General features: G+C 40.3%; 1 protein-coding gene across 3 annotated transcripts in view; it reads right to left on the bottom strand.

Moving 5' to 3' along the window:
• Positions 1-16,603, bottom strand: part of NCEH1 (neutral cholesterol ester hydrolase 1) — a 92,417-nt gene that overhangs the window by 50,197 nt on the left and 25,617 nt on the right. Inside the window, exon 1 of one of the 3 annotated variants that reach the window (XM_019959493.2) lies at positions 13,523-13,863. The exons of 1 other annotated variant lie outside the window; for it this stretch is intronic. In XM_019959493.2, coding sequence (XP_019815052.2) covers positions 13,523-13,660 — 138 coding nt within the window. In that variant the 5' untranslated portion in view covers positions 13,661-13,863. Of the gene's footprint in view, positions 1-13,522; positions 13,864-16,603 lie in introns of those variants that run through there. One more of the 3 variants, XM_019959499.2, reaches the window with a different exon arrangement.

Below are 16,603 nucleotides of genomic sequence, written 5' to 3'. Positions count from 1 at the left end.
CAGAGAAATCTGACACAGCTGACCACCCCCTCCTGGTGGAGCCTTTGTGGGTTTTGGTTTCTTTGACACTGTTTCCCCAGTTTTCCTTTGTTCCACGACTGCTCTGTCTCCTTTGTTGGCTCCACCTCTTCTCGCCAATTCTAAAACCACTCTCTTATTCAACCCTGTTTCCTTAGGGGATTTCAGGTCTTTAGGGAATTTCAATTACATTGACCTTCCAATAAGTTTCTCCATATTTCCTGTATTTCCTTTATATTGGTGTTGTTTTAGTTGCTAAGTTATGTTCGACTTTTTTGCAACACAATGGACTGGTTCTTCTGTCCATGAAATTTCCCAGGCAAGTATACTGGAGTGGGTTGCCATTTCCTTCTCCATTCCTTTATATTACTTGCCATATATTTTTGGCTTAGGGTTTTAACTCCAGGAAGGCCAAGTGCTATTTGTTTTGTGAACTGCTATAACCCCAGAGCCTGACATTTACTGATTACTCAATTAAACCAATGACAGAGGCCATGGTGAATTTCTTTTATTATGGTGGTCAAGCTGAAGACATCGGCCTTTAGTAACTTTAAAGGTCAAAGTCATATTTTCCAACTTTATAGGTCAGATCTGAGCCCAAAAGATGGCAATCATTTGAGCAAATTCAAAGCCCTTTGTTTAGGAAAGTATCAACCCTGCTTGCAAGTGCTTCTTTACTATCTTCACAAGTGTCAGATGGCTCACATCAGGGCAGAATTCAAGTAAAGCACTTTCATTTACGTAAAAAAATGTCATGTCACCAACTGTACCTTAGATTCTTAAAGTCTAAGGAACTCTTTTCAGGGACACATATTATGCTAAAACCAACGGATATCTTGGCAGAGTCTGACAAAGATCTTTGACATAAGACAGTAATGGTCTAAAAGACATGCAATTTCTTCAGTTTTTAGAGTACTAACTTCAAAGCCAGAACGCTTGAATTAGCATTCTGGCTCTAGGAGTGTAATCTGGGAAAGTTACTTAACCTCTCTGTGCCTCAATCTCTACATTTTTAATATAGGAATAATCTCTACATTTTTAATATAGGAATAATAATAATAACACAATAATATAAATGTGTTGACCTTTAATAACAACACGGGGTTGTTATAAAGATTGAGTTAACATGTGAAATGGTTAGATGGCATATGTTACCTCTATGATGATGACTCACATATCCAGGTAGAACATCAGCAAACTAAGCCCATAGACTCCAAAATTTTAACTACAGGAAGAGGTTTTTCCTTCTTACTATATACCAATTGCTATGCTAAGAATGTTACATACACAATCACATTTATCACAGAAAAAGCAGGGGAATTCCAAAAAGCATCTACTTCTGCTTCATTGACTACACTAAAGCCTTTAAGAGTGTGGATCACAACAAAGTGTGGAAAATTCTTAAAGAGATGAGAATACCAGACCACCTTACTTGCCTCCTGAGAAACCTGTATGCAGGTCAAGAAGTGACAGTTAGAACCAGACATGGAACAACGAACTGGTTCAAAATTGGGAAAGAAGTATGTCAAGGCTGTATATTATCACCCTGCTTATTTAACTTATATGCAGAGTACATCATGTGAAATGCTGGGCTGGATAAATCACAAGCTGGAATCAAGACTGCCGGGAGAAATATCAACATCCTCAGATATGCAGCTGATATCACTCTAATGGCAGAAAACAAAGAAGAACTAAAGAGCCTCTTGATGATGGTGAAAGAGAAGAGTCAAAAACCTACCTTAAAACTCAACATTCAAAACACTAAGATCATGGCGTTCGGTCCCATCACTTCATGACAAATAGATGGGGAAAAAATGAAAACAGGGACAGATTTTATTTTCTTGGGCTCCAAAATCACTGCAGATGGTGACTGCAGACACAAAATTAAAAGATGGTTGCTCCTTAGAAGAAAAGCTTATGACAAATCTAGACAGCATATTAAGAAGCAGAGACATCACTTTGCTGACAAAGGTCCAGATAGTCAAAGCTATGGTTTTTCCAGTAGTCATAATGGATGTGAGAGTTGGACCATTAAGAAGGCTGAGCACTGAAGAATTGATGCTTTTCAATGGTGTGGAGAAGACTTCTGAGAATCCCTTGGATAGCAAGGAGATCAAACCAGTCAATCCTAAAGGATATCAACCTTGAATATTCATTGGAAGGACTGATGCTGAAGCTGAAGTTCTAATACTTTGGCCACCTGATGCAAAGAGCTGACTCTTTGGAAAAGACCCTGATGCAGGGAAAGACTGAGGGCACAAGGAGAAGAAGAGGATGAAATGGTTGGATGGCATCACCAACTCAATGAACATAGTTGGAGCAAACTCTGGGAGAGCGTGAAGGACCGAGAAGCCTGGCATGCTGCAGTTGATGGGGTTGCAAAGAATTGGACACAACTTAGCAACTGAACAATAAAAACAACAAGCCTCGAGGGAAGCACTGTCATTATTCCACTTTTATAGATAAGGAAACTAAACCTTTTAAGTTTTAAGTTACTTAAGAGTTTAAGGAACTTGCCTAATTAGTCTCATGATGAGTAAATGGTAAAGCTATGATTTAAGCCCTGTAGCAGGAGCCAACATCAGGCTAGGTAAAAATTTTCTACAGTTGTATAGAAATCCATGAATTTGAGAGCATTAGCAGATTGACAAGATTAAAGGTGAAAATTAAAAAATAAAAAACTGCACACTACTATTGGAGTATACTGCAGACGACTGCCAAAAATCAGACTAGGACCAAACATATTAATTTTGTGATGGGTTATTATTCCAAGTGTTTTACATGTTAACTACTGTGGGATGATGACAAACAATAAAGCTTTGGATACATTATCATTTGCAACCTTCAAAATAACTTCAGGAGCTAAGTATTATGACCAGTTACTAGATCAGGAAACACTCATAGGTTAAATACAAGGTCATAATCACACAGCTAGTATAGCTCAAGTTGGGATTTGAGCACAAGTCTCCCTGACCCCCAAATCCATGCTCTAGAACACTATGAAAATGGACCCTCGAATTCTGTAAATAAACCGTCAGTACCATGAGGTTTAAATAAAGATTGATAGTCAATTAAATATGGGACTCAACTAAATATTCTTTCTTTAAAATTCAAAATACATGTCAGTATGATAGGGATTCTGAAATGTTTCACCATTAAAAAAGAAACCCTGATTAACTCTGTTTAACTCAGCATTTCCTAGTCTTATTTACCAATGAACACTTTTCAGTGTATAACATATACTAAAACCCTTCTAGGACTAAAATTTGTAAACAGTACATAGCAGGCTCCTTGCCCACGAGATGATTTTTCAATGCGGATTTACACAAAAGATTTGCGGGTGGAATAAGAAGGGGAAAAAAGGGAGACTGAACAATCTAACAGGAAGCTGTGGAAGATAGCTGAAAGGGCTATGGAATCCAGCAGGCCAGGTTCACAGCCAGCCTCCCAGGCAGTCCCGTCTGTGAACCACTCAACCTCACTGAGTTTCTATGTCCCTTAACTGAGGACATTAACTACTATTTCACAAGGTGACTGTGTTTATTATTCAATAAATGTATCTACTATTATGCAGGCACCTACCAGTAATCTTATTCTATTAAAAGTCAATCATCTTTTAAAAGCAAAATTGATTTGTCTTGTGAAGAAAATCAAGGAAGCAGGGATTACGGCTCCTCTGGACTGGCTTCTCTCCAACAGCCATGAAATGGAAGTGACTGAAACCTTAGGATAGAGTGACTCTATTTTTAGAACTGATGCATAAAGTAGGAACAGTGAAATAAACATCTTGTGTTTTAGGAAAGTAGACTTCAGAATGGTCAAGAAAAAGGTAATTTGTGTCCCAGGGCAGGGACAATATTATAGGACAGGTGGCACAGAAGAGTATCGGTCAAATTAATTTCTCATGGGGCATTCATCAATTATCCATTCTGGAGGAAAAGAGAAAAAGAGAATGATACCAAATAAATGTGGGAATTTGCCAGTTATCTTTTAAGGAGGTGGCCTGTAATATAACTAACATTTAGCTAGAAACACATGATTCATTACAAATTTAAAAACAACCATAAATCTACAAAAATATTCTGAGGAAATCAGAAACCCAGAAAACAGCAAGGCTTGCAAAAAACAAACCAGAAAAAAGTTTCAAAGGACAACAAAAAGCCATTTTGGGATAAGTTCAGAGTCAGAAGCACAGGAAAGCACCAGTTCTGATGTTTGGGGCAAATGAAGTAACAGGGAGGACTGAAAGAAAGCAGAACTATGAATTCTTACTTCCTCTATCACGCATTATCTTCAAACCCCTCTCCCCACTCAAAAACCCAAAAAACAAAAATACCAAAATAGTAAGAGAAAAATTATGTCTATGATAGGTGAGGAAGCTTATGATTTGGTGGGGAGTTTGTATGTAAAGAAATATCAACATTAGGGAACATACAAGGGCCATAAAAGAAAAACAAAATGCTAGCAGTGTATGAAGGAGAGAGAGATGAAGGTTGACTGAGGAAGAGGGGAAGTTTCCAAAAGAAATGATCTTTGAGTGGGTGTTGAAAGATGTGTGGGGTGTTGGCTAAAGTAAGACGGTGGGAGGGCATGTGAGGCAGAGGTGACAACAGGCAGAGAGGTGTCAGGCTGGTCATGGGGACACTGTGAGGCTAGATTCAGCAGACCGGTACCAGTTTGGAGCAGGCCCTAAGTGCTAAAGAACTTAGTGCTTTCATTCTGCCACTATCCTAGAGAACAGGAATTCCACCTGGTGTGAGGGGTGGGAGCTGGTTCCCTGGAGGATTAACAGTAAACTCTGAGCAGAGCAGGGAGCACAGCAATCATTCCACAACTTTGAGTTGATTATGCTGATGAATGCATGTCACATAAATGCAGGCTGAGCATATGTCCAAATTCGTCTGGGAATAGTTCTGGTTTAAAATGGTTGTCCTGTCATGATTGTCAATAGCAACCCCTATTACTCTCAGACATGGCATGGTTTGAATAATAAATTTTGAGGCTACACTAGGTACATGCAACTTTGAGGCTACCCTAGGTACATGCCACTTGGGGACAATCTCTCTGTGTTTAGTAGCAATATACATGTATTTAAAGAGTTACAAACTATAGGGCTTCCCCGGTGGTGCAGTGGTAAAGAATCTGCCTGCCAATGCAGGAAACACAAAAGATGCGAGTTCAATCCCTGGGGTTGGGAAGATCCCCTGGAGGAGAGCATGGCAACCCACTCCAGTATTCTTGCCTGGAAAATTCAATGGACAGAGGAGCCTGGCAGGCTACAGTCCATGTAGTAGCAAAGAGCTGGACGTGACTGAGTGACTGAGAGTACAAACTATAGCAAAGAGAGCTTCCTTACAGTTTGCATGCTGTGCCATTAGCAGCCAACAGGCAGGCTGCTAAGGGGTTACAGATGAGCTATAAGACGCTGAAAGTTAGGTGTTTTATAGAGGTAAAAACTTAAAAGCATTTTTTATAACTATTCAAAATCTATCAGAGTTGGCATTCTCTTTGAGAATGCTTTGTATAATTTTCTTTATGAATCCTGTGAATTCTGTCATTCAAGTCCTTACAGATTCCCCTAGTATTTCCTCTATGTTCCCCTGGCGTGTTTTACAAAGGTCATCACATCTCTTACAGGAAAAAAGTCTGGAAAACACCAGCGTAGATTTATTTAATAGCTGGAGATCAAAAAAAAGTCAGGATACAATGTACCCATAATAAAGTTATCATGAGCATACCCACATGCATCCCTGCAGCTATGAGTACCTGTCAGAGAGACAGCACCAGAGACAAAAACGGGCAAATCTATCATGCAGGACTTTGTTTTCAGGTCACTTGGCCCAGCCGTGAAAAAACGAAATTAAGAGTCTAGCAATTTTCATTCCAGTCCTGTTTTGCCACTATTACTCATGTGAACTTGGGAGTGTCATTGACCCTTTCAGAACCTGTTTCCTCACTCGACAAATGGAAATAACTAATGTCAGCCAGTTATTTACTGTAAAAGTAAAATGAGATCATGTAAGTGAAACCCTTTGTAAAACCTGCAGTGCTATAAAAATGTAAGGTATAACCAAAGAATTATGTTCTTCAGGGTCTCATTCTCTTAGGGCTGGCCTTCTCTTCCTCTCACTGGTGAGCTCCTGGGGTTTTCTTGGTAGGATCCCCCCATCCTCCTCTCACTCTAAACACATTCATTCCCACTGCTCGCACCATTACCCATGCACTGACCTCTGCCAAGCCCATATCTTAAGCTCAGCGCTCTCTCTCTCCCCCAAATTCAAACTATTTATGAACAGCTACACTTAAACTGGTCCCATGGACACTTCAAAGCAAGGTACCAAACTCTATGACCTTCACCCTCAGACCTGCTCCTTTTCCTAATCAGGCTTGTTATCAACATTCACCCAGTTACTACAGAGTCTGTCCCAGAAGTCATCTTTGACTCCTTTCTCTCCTTCACTCTTGCAGTCAGCAACTCTGGCCAGCCTCACTCCAAACCCGTCCCATTTTATTAGTTCATGCTCTCCCCTCTCATCTGGATAATTGCTTCTCAAGTGGTCTTTTGCCCTCATTTATTTTCTTAAACTCTAGTCTCTATACTGCCACTGAGAAAACCGTTCTCATATACAGATCTGACCATGTGATTTCCCTGCTAAAATCCTTTCAGTGGCTCCTTCCTGTTCCACAGAACCCTTCATTACCTGGCCTGTGCTTCCTTTCGACCTCACCTCTCTGACTTCTGAGCTTTGCACTCCAGAGCCACTAGGAACTACTTTTAGGGCCTTAGGTTGTACCATCCTCTCCCACTGGAACATTCCCTTTGTCTGGGATGCCCTTTCCCCCCTCCTTTCTCTCCTTCTTGTCTTCCTCACCTCTTTCACTCAGCTGGCTCTTATGGAAAGTCAACCTAGCACAACGGTTGAGCTCTTAAACTCACAGTAACACAGGCTCCACCTCTTACAAGTTTTGTTATCAAAAGCAAGTTACTTTTCTTTACAGTTCAGCTTCCTCCTTTGTAAAATAAGGAAAATAAGAACACTTATCTCATAGAATTATAGCACAAACTAAATGAACTGTATGTAAAGCACACAGCACAGTATCTGGCACAGAGTAAATGCTCAGGATATACTTAATAGACGTTATTTTTACTGTAAATGGGCTTCCCTGGTGGCTCAGATGGTAAAGAGTCTGCCTGCAGTGTGGGACACCCAGGTTTGATCCCTGGGTCAGGAAGATACCCTGGAGAAGGAAATGGCAACCCACTCCAGTATTCTTGCCTGGAAAATTCAATGGACAGAGGAGCCTGGCAGGCTAGAGTCCATGAGGCTGCAAAGAGTCGGACATGACCGAGCGACTTTCTTTACTGTAAATGCTCACTCAGCTTTGATAATTCAGAGCTGATATCAGTGTGAAAGGGAAACATCTGCTCCTGATGCCAAGGTCAACATTGTTGTTGTTGTTTAGTTGCTCGGTCATGTCTGACTCTTTGGGACCCCATGGACTGTAGCCCGCCAGGCTCCTCTGTCCATGGGATTTCCCAGGCAAGAATATTGGAGTGGGTTGCCATTTCCTTCTCCACAGGTTAACATTAGGTGTCCTTTTTAAGGCAGCAACCCATAAATGCCTCTATCATAATTCTTCTTCTATCATTCAAGTCACATCACATTCTATAACTGTCAGTAGACTTATCTCCCTTCACTGGACTGTAAACTCGTAAAGGTTAGACATGTGTTTTATTATTTCATCAACTCCTAGCATTGCTGTTCATTGAATTAATGATGACTTTGGAATTTTAACTTTATTAAGGATAGGATATTAAGCTAGGATATCGATTTTATTTTGGAAACACTAAAAGACTGTTAAAATTTCATACTATGACACATCTTAGACTAGGTAGGGAAGATAGTTAGGCCTGTCATCATGATATTTAATTACATGTCTTTCTTTATAAACATAAATGAAGGAGAAAATAAATGGTAGACAGTTACCATATAGTTTCATTTGTCAGTAAAAGTAAACATATGCTCACTAATTTAAAAGAACTAATTGTGCATTAATAGGATGGTTAAGAACGATTATTACACTTTCACACCTCAGAAATATTTTCATATCAAGCTCAGGCCACATGTTAGCAATAGGATATCACACTAAAATAAAGTAATAAGGTTGGCATTTCTGTGCTCAGAGCCATATTTGTAGAGTTTTAGGAAAAGTAAAAAGGATACTGGCTAAACCTCAATACAAAATAAAAAGTTTAAAAAATAAAGAATTAAAAGGAGAACTACAAATTAGGCATTATCTTACACACTTGTAGTTGAATCAATCTGACTTTAATATTTGATTGGATCCACCAGCAGGTTCTGTCTACCAAGACCAACTCATTTTGCTCACCTGTCAGAACTAATACTAATTAAATATTGTACCCTCAAGCTATTCTTAAAGCCATTCTGCTGCCAGGTGTGTTTAAAGAAAATTTCACTAAATCAGCTAAAAATTACTGTGCTTAGTGAGCGAAATCTCTAATTTACATGAAGAAATATGTGTCAAGGCAAGTCTAGAAGGCAATAAGCAAAACTTATTATACACTAATGTTTTAAAGTTAAATTTAGGAGTAAACATTCCAGTTCATGAATGCTCATGAAGAAGGTTACCAAGCTGGAGTTCTGCATGACATCCAGCTGAGCTGTCATTTAAAGCATACCCACACAGCCCAAAGGCACATCATGCACAGAGAATTTAGGTGAGGTCACATTCGATTTCAGCAAGTTTGAGGACATTTTACAGGATGAAATACCTTGTTCAACTAGTCCAAAATCACTGTCATTTATAAGAAACAGAGGAAGCATTCAGCAGAAATATCAGCTTCAATAATCTCTCTTTTATATTATGTCACTGAAAGGATACATAGGGTAAGAACTAGAAAGTTAAGAGGTGATTGAGGTAAGAAGTCACGCTCTGGCCCATTATTACCTTCAGTCAACATCTTTACCACCCTCTCTAAACTGTACAAAACCACTCCCTCCTATAAGCTCCTGTAACTGTACCTCTTCTGTAATACTTGTCAGCGCTTGCCTTTTTAATAGCTATACGTGAGCATAGCTTCTTCATCGTACTAAGCTGCAATTTCTGTGGGTCAGACTCACGCACTAAGCTTTCAATCTGTGTTACATCTAAGTGACCGCACATGAAACCTGCTATCACGATAGTGGTCAAAGGATCCAGGATGCCTTTTTTAAAGAAATCTATTTTAGGGAATTCCCTAGTGGTCCAGTGGTTAGGACTCAAAGCTTTGAGTACCTCAGTGCCATGGCTGGAGTTCCATCTTTGGTCGGATCCCACAAGCCACATGGCACAGCCAAAATAGAAAATAAAATAAAATTATCTTCTTCATAGTACAATTACTGAAATACTAATCACATTGATATGTATGTGCATTTCAATTCCACTTTAGAAGTAGAAAACCTACTACAAAAAAAGCTTTTAATTAATTTCTTATTTCATGATCATTGCAGAAAAACTATACAGATAGGAAACCTGAAGATATAATCTTATGGCCCAGAAAAAAAATCACTATATTTTAAATTACGTCCAGCTTTTTCTATACATCTATATATAGATTTATAAAGCTATCTGTTTTGATGTATAGATATTTCAAATGGTATAATGGCATATATGCTTTTTGTAGCATTTTCTCACTTACAGCTCAGTATAAATCACTTGTACCTCATTAAACTTTACTTTTACAACTTAACTGTTTGACTGCATAGTTTCCAAAATATGGGTTTACCATATTTACATAGTCTTTTATAGTTCTTAAGTTTTTTAAAATAACACTGAAAATAAAAAAAAGAAAAGAAAGGTTGCTGAACGTTCTCTCATATATTTCATATATGGCAGTGCTTTTGGACTAGTTTAAAAAGATTATTGTACCTATGAAATGTTTCTATCTTTATAGCTATAGCTTTGACTATATGCATAATTACGTGAATTCATCCAAAGGGATTTTTGGGTCAAAGAATAAATACTTCCACAGCTTCCCATGGACACTGCCAAACTGCCATCAAAAAAGTTGTTAAAATTTACATTTTTTTCCAGCAGTGTATACTTCTCAGTATCTCTACCTGTATCAGGATTACCATTTTATAAAAATTTTTGCTTGCACAGCACTTTGAAATGTCTTCAGAACGTCCACCAAACTCCTTCCTTTTGTTCCCCTAATCTTCATCTACATCTCTCTCCATTGCCCTTCCCAGACTATTTTTGTCTGTGTTTTTCCACTGTCCAAGTCTTATGATGGCTTTGCTATCACACTGAAAGATGCCTGGCTATTTTATCACCTTAGAGCCAAAGTATCAGCTGACTAATCTGATAAACATGCTAATGTAAAGGGCTCCTTTCCAGTAACATGTATGCAATACAACTTGAACAGTTTAACAAAAATATAATCTACATCAGCAGTGTATTTAACTTACACAGTAGTGGTCCTCAGTTTTTGCTGCGCACTGAAATCACCTTGGGAACTGTTTAAAATACTGCTTCCTGGGACTCCTCTCCCAGAGATTCTGCATAAATTTGGTATACGTTGTGAACTGGGCATTAGGATTTTTGAAGGCTTCCTAGGTGACTCTAATGTAGCATCTGTGTTTGAGATGACTTGAGAAAGATCCTAAGTAACTTCTTCTTAGGTAGTATTGAAGGACCCCAAGGAAGAAAAGCACAATGAACATAATCTCAATACTCTGACTCATCTGCAGAAGATAAAGGAGATGAGAAGGGACAGGGAGTGGTGAAGCATTTGCCAATGACAACAGAATAAAAGTAGCATTCACTTTTTTTTTTTTTTTTTTGGCCACACCACATGGCATCTTAGTTCCCCAACCAGGGATCAAACCCATGCCCCCTTCAGTGAAAGGCACAGAGTCTTACCACTGGACCGCTAGGGAAGTCCCAAGCCTTCACATTTCTTGATATTAGGCAGGTGCCTGCTGTATTAAGTTGACCAAGCCTTACCTCTGAAGTAGCTTTTGTAATGGAGCCAATCAATTCAAAGTAAAATGATGTGGGCAAAAAACTTTATGCCAGGCAATTTAGTGGTAGCATTCCAGGTTTCAATGAGGTAGTCTACTTCCAGTTTACGTTTATTTTATTGTTTCAACAAAGTTGAGCAGTACTATAGATTTTCCCCACAACCCACAGTGGCCCTTTGGGACAATATGTAGAAGAATATTGGAGTGGGTTGCCATTCCCTTCTCCAGGAGATCTTCCCAACCCAGGGATTGAACCCAGGTCTCCCGCATTGTAGGCAGACGCTTTTACCGTCTGAGCCACCAGGGAAGTCCACTTAGAAGAATAACTACAACCAATTCCAGCCATTAAAATACATTACAGCACTCTTACAAAGCATCAAAAGCTATCAGCCCTACTATACAAGGAAAGCTGAGGGTCAGAGAAGGTTAGTTAATGGGCTGGCCTCTCAGCCAGCAAGTGGCCTGGCTGAGGAGGGATTCAGGGAGGCATGACAGTCATGCTCTGTTTACCACCAAGTGTCAAGCACATTGCCTTTTCCCCAGGACAATTTGAAGTGACACTGGTAAATTGCTTTCCAGGGTGGAATATGCTTTCTTGTGGGCTGAATGATCTTTCTGATGTTTTACAGTTCTGAAGACAAATGATAAGAACCACTTGTGTGCTAACTCAACCCCAGCCACAGTGTCCAGTGAGGATACTCTGCTACCTTATCTGTCTCTGTGACCTGGCACTATTACATTATCATTCCCAAACACCAGCTAAGGGCACACGCTGCAGATGACTGTAAGGTCCAAAGGTCTTACTGGACTGGTTGCTTTGTTGGGGAAGAAAGACATTTGTTCAATCATGGCTTTTTTCAAATTACTTATGATAGGGAAGATTTCCTTGGATCAGAAAGGAAAGAATAATCTCTGTGGCCAACACAGTAGTTTGACTTATTTTTTCTTTCTTTTTGTTTTTCTTATCATTAGGCATTATTCTTTTTACTGTAGAAGGCCATTTAAGCCACCCAGGTAAATATCATTGTATCCCAGAATCTTTAAAGGGTGCTACTCCCCAGCTACAAAATTTCTGGAGGAAGAGAGTGATTGCAGAGCATCCTGCACAAGACTGCCTTTCTTGGAGCCAATGCTAGAGAAGGGGATTGTCATTCTTTCGTCTTGTCAACATTGTAGTAAGCAGGAGGGAAGGAAGAGGCTCTATTGCCTCATAGACCCTTCCTAAGAGAAAATGCGAGACTTGACGGTGGAAATGTGGCTGGATTCAAGAAAAGCAAAATCTTCCTAGAAATGTGCTATAATACCCTAGTTAAGGGATTTGTGATAGGACAACGCCTCAGAGACTAGGTAATCCTACACACAGTTGGAATGCACAGGGAAAAGGAATATCAATCCTCTAGGAAAATCCTGTTTGTTTCTTTTTCTTCCTCTCTCTCTCCCTAGTTGTCATTCTTTAAAGGAATTTACAAAAATAACCTGAGGTTAAAGCCCAAGGTTGGAGGAGGGGAGGAATCTCGGTCTGGGGGGAGGGTCAGGAGTTTAGATAGAGCAGGATGCTCAGAAAACCCTGTTCAGTCATAGGGCTCAGACTTGATAGCTGATTGTAGTTTACATTTTAGATTGTCTGGCACTAAAAATAATGCCTCTGACATAGAATAAACCAGAAAGTTACATTTTTCTGTCTACGGGGTTAAAAAAAATATACACTCACTGTACAGGAAAGAACTGTCACCCTGCCAGGCTAAGCCTGGATATCCTGACTCAGGCAAAGGTTAGCTCTTCTACAGTTAAGGACATACATGAAACGCTGCAGGGCAGGCGCAAAACAAGAGCATCATGCAAACCTGCTGTCACTACCTCCACAGCCTCTCCCGCAGCCAGCCAGGCCTCTCCGCCTCCTTTGTTGGGCTGAGCTGAGGAGTGCCGGCCATGACGTGCAGATCTGTGCCGTCCCCTAAGTACTGTGGGAGCCCAGGCTGCTGCCCGTGGCAATGGAGGGCTCCACTGTCGGACACAGTGCGAGATCACCGTGCCAAGTCTGCTCTTAAGGTGGCTGCATTCCCAGGAACCAGAGCCTTCCTACAACACTTAACTCGCTCTCTGCCGCCCTCTATAAGAGAACAAAATGGGGGAGGGGTGGGTTATAAAAAACGCTGGAAGCTTGATTTTTGACGTTGCAAACCAAGATAGAAGGTGGCATTTAGGAAAGACGAAGGATTTAAACAGTCGTCAAATTCTGCTCAAGAACTTCCTTCTCCGGAATCAACACAGACGAAGACCTATACACAGACCTAACCCGCTGCTAGACAAGAAGCGAATGCGACATCCTGAAAATGTCAGCCTGAACCACTAAAAAGCAATAGCCTTATTGCGCCACAAAAATATCCATCTCATGGGACAAAGGCCGGAAATTCTCTTTCCCCCTAAAATATTGCTTAAGAGAAGGGACAGAGAATCAGCCCCGGGCTGCGTCTCACCACTTGCTGTGCGCTCCGGAAAGTGGCGTCCAGCAGCATCAGCTTCCAGGGATCGGAGACGGAGCTGGGCAGAGGGATGTAGATGTAATAGGCAGCCAGCGCCAATAGGGCGGTAAGCAGGACACAGGACGACCTCATCCTCCTCCGGCTCGGCGGGCCTGCCGGACGGACGAGGAGGAAAGGGCAATACCACCCAAAGACCTCAAGCAAGTTTCTGCGAGGGCCAGCCGCTCATTCACCCGTTTCTTGTATGCCCAGAGCCAATCAGAGGCGGCGTCAGGAGGAAGTCGGAGGGCTGACTTGCCCCCTCCACTGTGTCCTTGCAAAGTGTTGCAGACACTCCAGGTTTGAGAAAGCTGTGGGGCTGTGCTGGGCGAAGAACAGCGGACTCCGGAGGACACAGGTGTGTATTGCACACCAGTGACCACGGGCTTCCCTTCTGCAGGTTTCCAAACGGAAACAGTCCGGAATAGTTTAAGTGCATTAAGTTTCTGTCTGTCTAAAGCACATTTGACTCAAAATGGAGTCAGATGTGAGAAAGATAATAAAATGATAACAATTAAAATCCACTGACTTCTACAGCCAGATTTGCAATGGAATGTAAAGCCTATCTGATATGTGGTGAGAGAAGATAAGAAATTCTTATAGCTCAAGCGAATGATAAGCCAGTAGTATAATACATCAAGCACATAAATCTTGGTTTCCAGATCTCATTCTCCAATAAAAAGAACCATGACTCTGCCATGGCTCCTTGGAGAAAAGACGGATTGTAGGGCTGAGGCAGGTAAAGAACAGGATGAACCTGATCTAGAAGATGAGGAAGTGCTAAAAAATAATGAGAACTTGGTCAAAAGGACACAGTTGGCAGCTTTAAGGGTCTTCCAATGTCAAAAACTGGGATAATTTTAGCATCAAAATAATACTAATGGATTATAAACCATTAAATAAAATGAATATCTAGGAGTCTATACTAATAGAAATAAATGGGAAACACTATGTCAAAAAAATTCTTTCAGTGGGTCAGTGGTAAAAGAAAAAGTATTTGAATCCAGATTTCCTATTAAAGATAGGGGGAGGGGAGTGGATATAAAATAAGACAGAGACAGAGAGAGAACTTCAGCAGATACAACCAAAGATCCGGAAGGAAAAATTTGGAAGAACTGTTTTAAGGAGGTGGATAGAGAATAGCTCCAAAGCTATTGATCAAGGCCTTAAAACATCTGGTACATATAATTTTGCAACTTAATATAGTAATTTAAATTTAACCTAACCCAAAGTAATAAAATAATCATAAATTGGGGGCTGAAAACGAGATTATTGGGAGAAAGTTGGCTTCTTATTCAAAGTTTGGAAGTACTTTCAAAGTACTTATGCGAAGGGTACACTTCAATGATGTTTCAAGCATTCAAGTTTGAGATCATCATTTTATATCTTTTTGTAGTTACTCATTAAACATATAACTCTGAACAGAGATATATTAATTTGTGGGTGTGTGTATGTACATAAAGTTAGAAGCTAGTCTCTGTGGGTGATTACAGATAATCCCAGAGCTATCAATCGAGTTGACAACTGCATTGATTAACATTTTAATTAATGTTAACATTAATGATGACATTAATGTGCTTTCAGGTAATCAAGGCTATGGTTTTTCCTGTGGTCATGTATGGATGTGAGAGTTGGACTGTGAAGAAAGCTGAGCGCCGAAGAATTGATGCTTTTGAACTGTGGTGTTGGAGAAGACTCTTGAGAGTCCCTTGGACTGCAAGGAGATCCAACCAGTCCATTCTGAAGGAGATCAGCCCTAGGTGTTCTTTGGAAGGAATGATGGTAAAGCTGAAACTCCAGTACTTTGGCCACCTCATGCGAAGAGTTGACTCATTGGAAAAGACTCTGATGCTGGGAGGGATTGTGGGCAGGAGGAGAAGGGGACGACAGAGGATGAGATGGCTGGATGGCATCACTGACTTGATGGACGTGAGTCTGAGTGAACTCCGGGAGATGGTGTTGGACAGGGAGGCCTGGCATGCTGTGATTCATGGGGTTGCAAAGATTCGGACACGATTGAGCGACTGAACTGAATTGAATCTGTAAAATAATTCAGAGTTTTACCTTATAGACTTTAATATTTTTCTTCTGAATTTTGATTGTATTCATAAAATCATAGATCTTAGAGCTGATGACTAAACAAATAACAAACCACCCACACCTGACCCATCCTTCTATCTTCAGCCAGTAGTAATAAGCTTGATATATAGATGAGCCTTCTGAGACCCAGAGCAGCCTCAAGAAGCCTCTTCTAGTTTGTAATATTTATTTTTTCTGGACTTCCCTAGTGGTTCAGTGGTTAAGAATCCTCCTGCCAGGATTCTTGTGCAGGGGACATGGGTTTGACCCTGGCTCAGAAAGAGTCCACATACTGAAGGGCAACTAGAGCCCTAGAATCTGTGGTCTGCAACAAGAGCATTGAAGGCAGGTTCTTTACTGTCTGAGCTACCAGGGAAGCCCATCTGGAACAGGAGAAGCCACCACAATGAGAAGCCTGAGCACTGCAACTAAAGAAAGCCCATGCATGCAACAAAGACCTAATGCAGCCAGAAATAAATGAGGTAATAAATTTTTTAAATACTGTTGGTTGGAATTGATAATATAAAAACAGAAACATTTAAAAAAAATATTTATTTCTCCTGCCTCCCAATGCTGTCCAACTTCTCTTCAGCAGTGCACTAAGAGATAGAAACTAAGAAGAAAAAAAAAAGAGAGAGAGAAACCACTATCTTAATAATCTTCAGTGCTTCTTCTGTAGATCTGAGATTCCTTTAAAAAAAGAAAGCAATCTGAGATAAATTTAAACACCTTTATCATTTTTTCTAATACTTCATTCATTCAACAAATATGATCCACACTAGGAACAACAAATAATGGTCCACTCTAGGAAATAAAGGAGTTGGGGGCAAGGCAGGAAGATCTCGGCTCTTTCTGATTTTTACGTGTTTGGTGGTGATGGTAGTTGTGAAGTGAGAATAAGGAAGGTACAGAAAGGAAAGGCAAACAACATATAAACAATGTAACTACAAACCAGGT

The sequence above is a fragment of the Bos indicus genome, chromosome 1 (genome assembly GCF_029378745.1).
Source record: "Bos indicus isolate NIAB-ARS_2022 breed Sahiwal x Tharparkar chromosome 1, NIAB-ARS_B.indTharparkar_mat_pri_1.0, whole genome shotgun sequence".
Classification (NCBI taxonomy): domain Eukaryota; kingdom Metazoa; phylum Chordata; class Mammalia; order Artiodactyla; family Bovidae; genus Bos; species Bos indicus.
The sequence above is the reverse complement of the archived record's forward strand: the minus strand, read 5'-3'. Positions and strand labels throughout refer to the sequence as shown.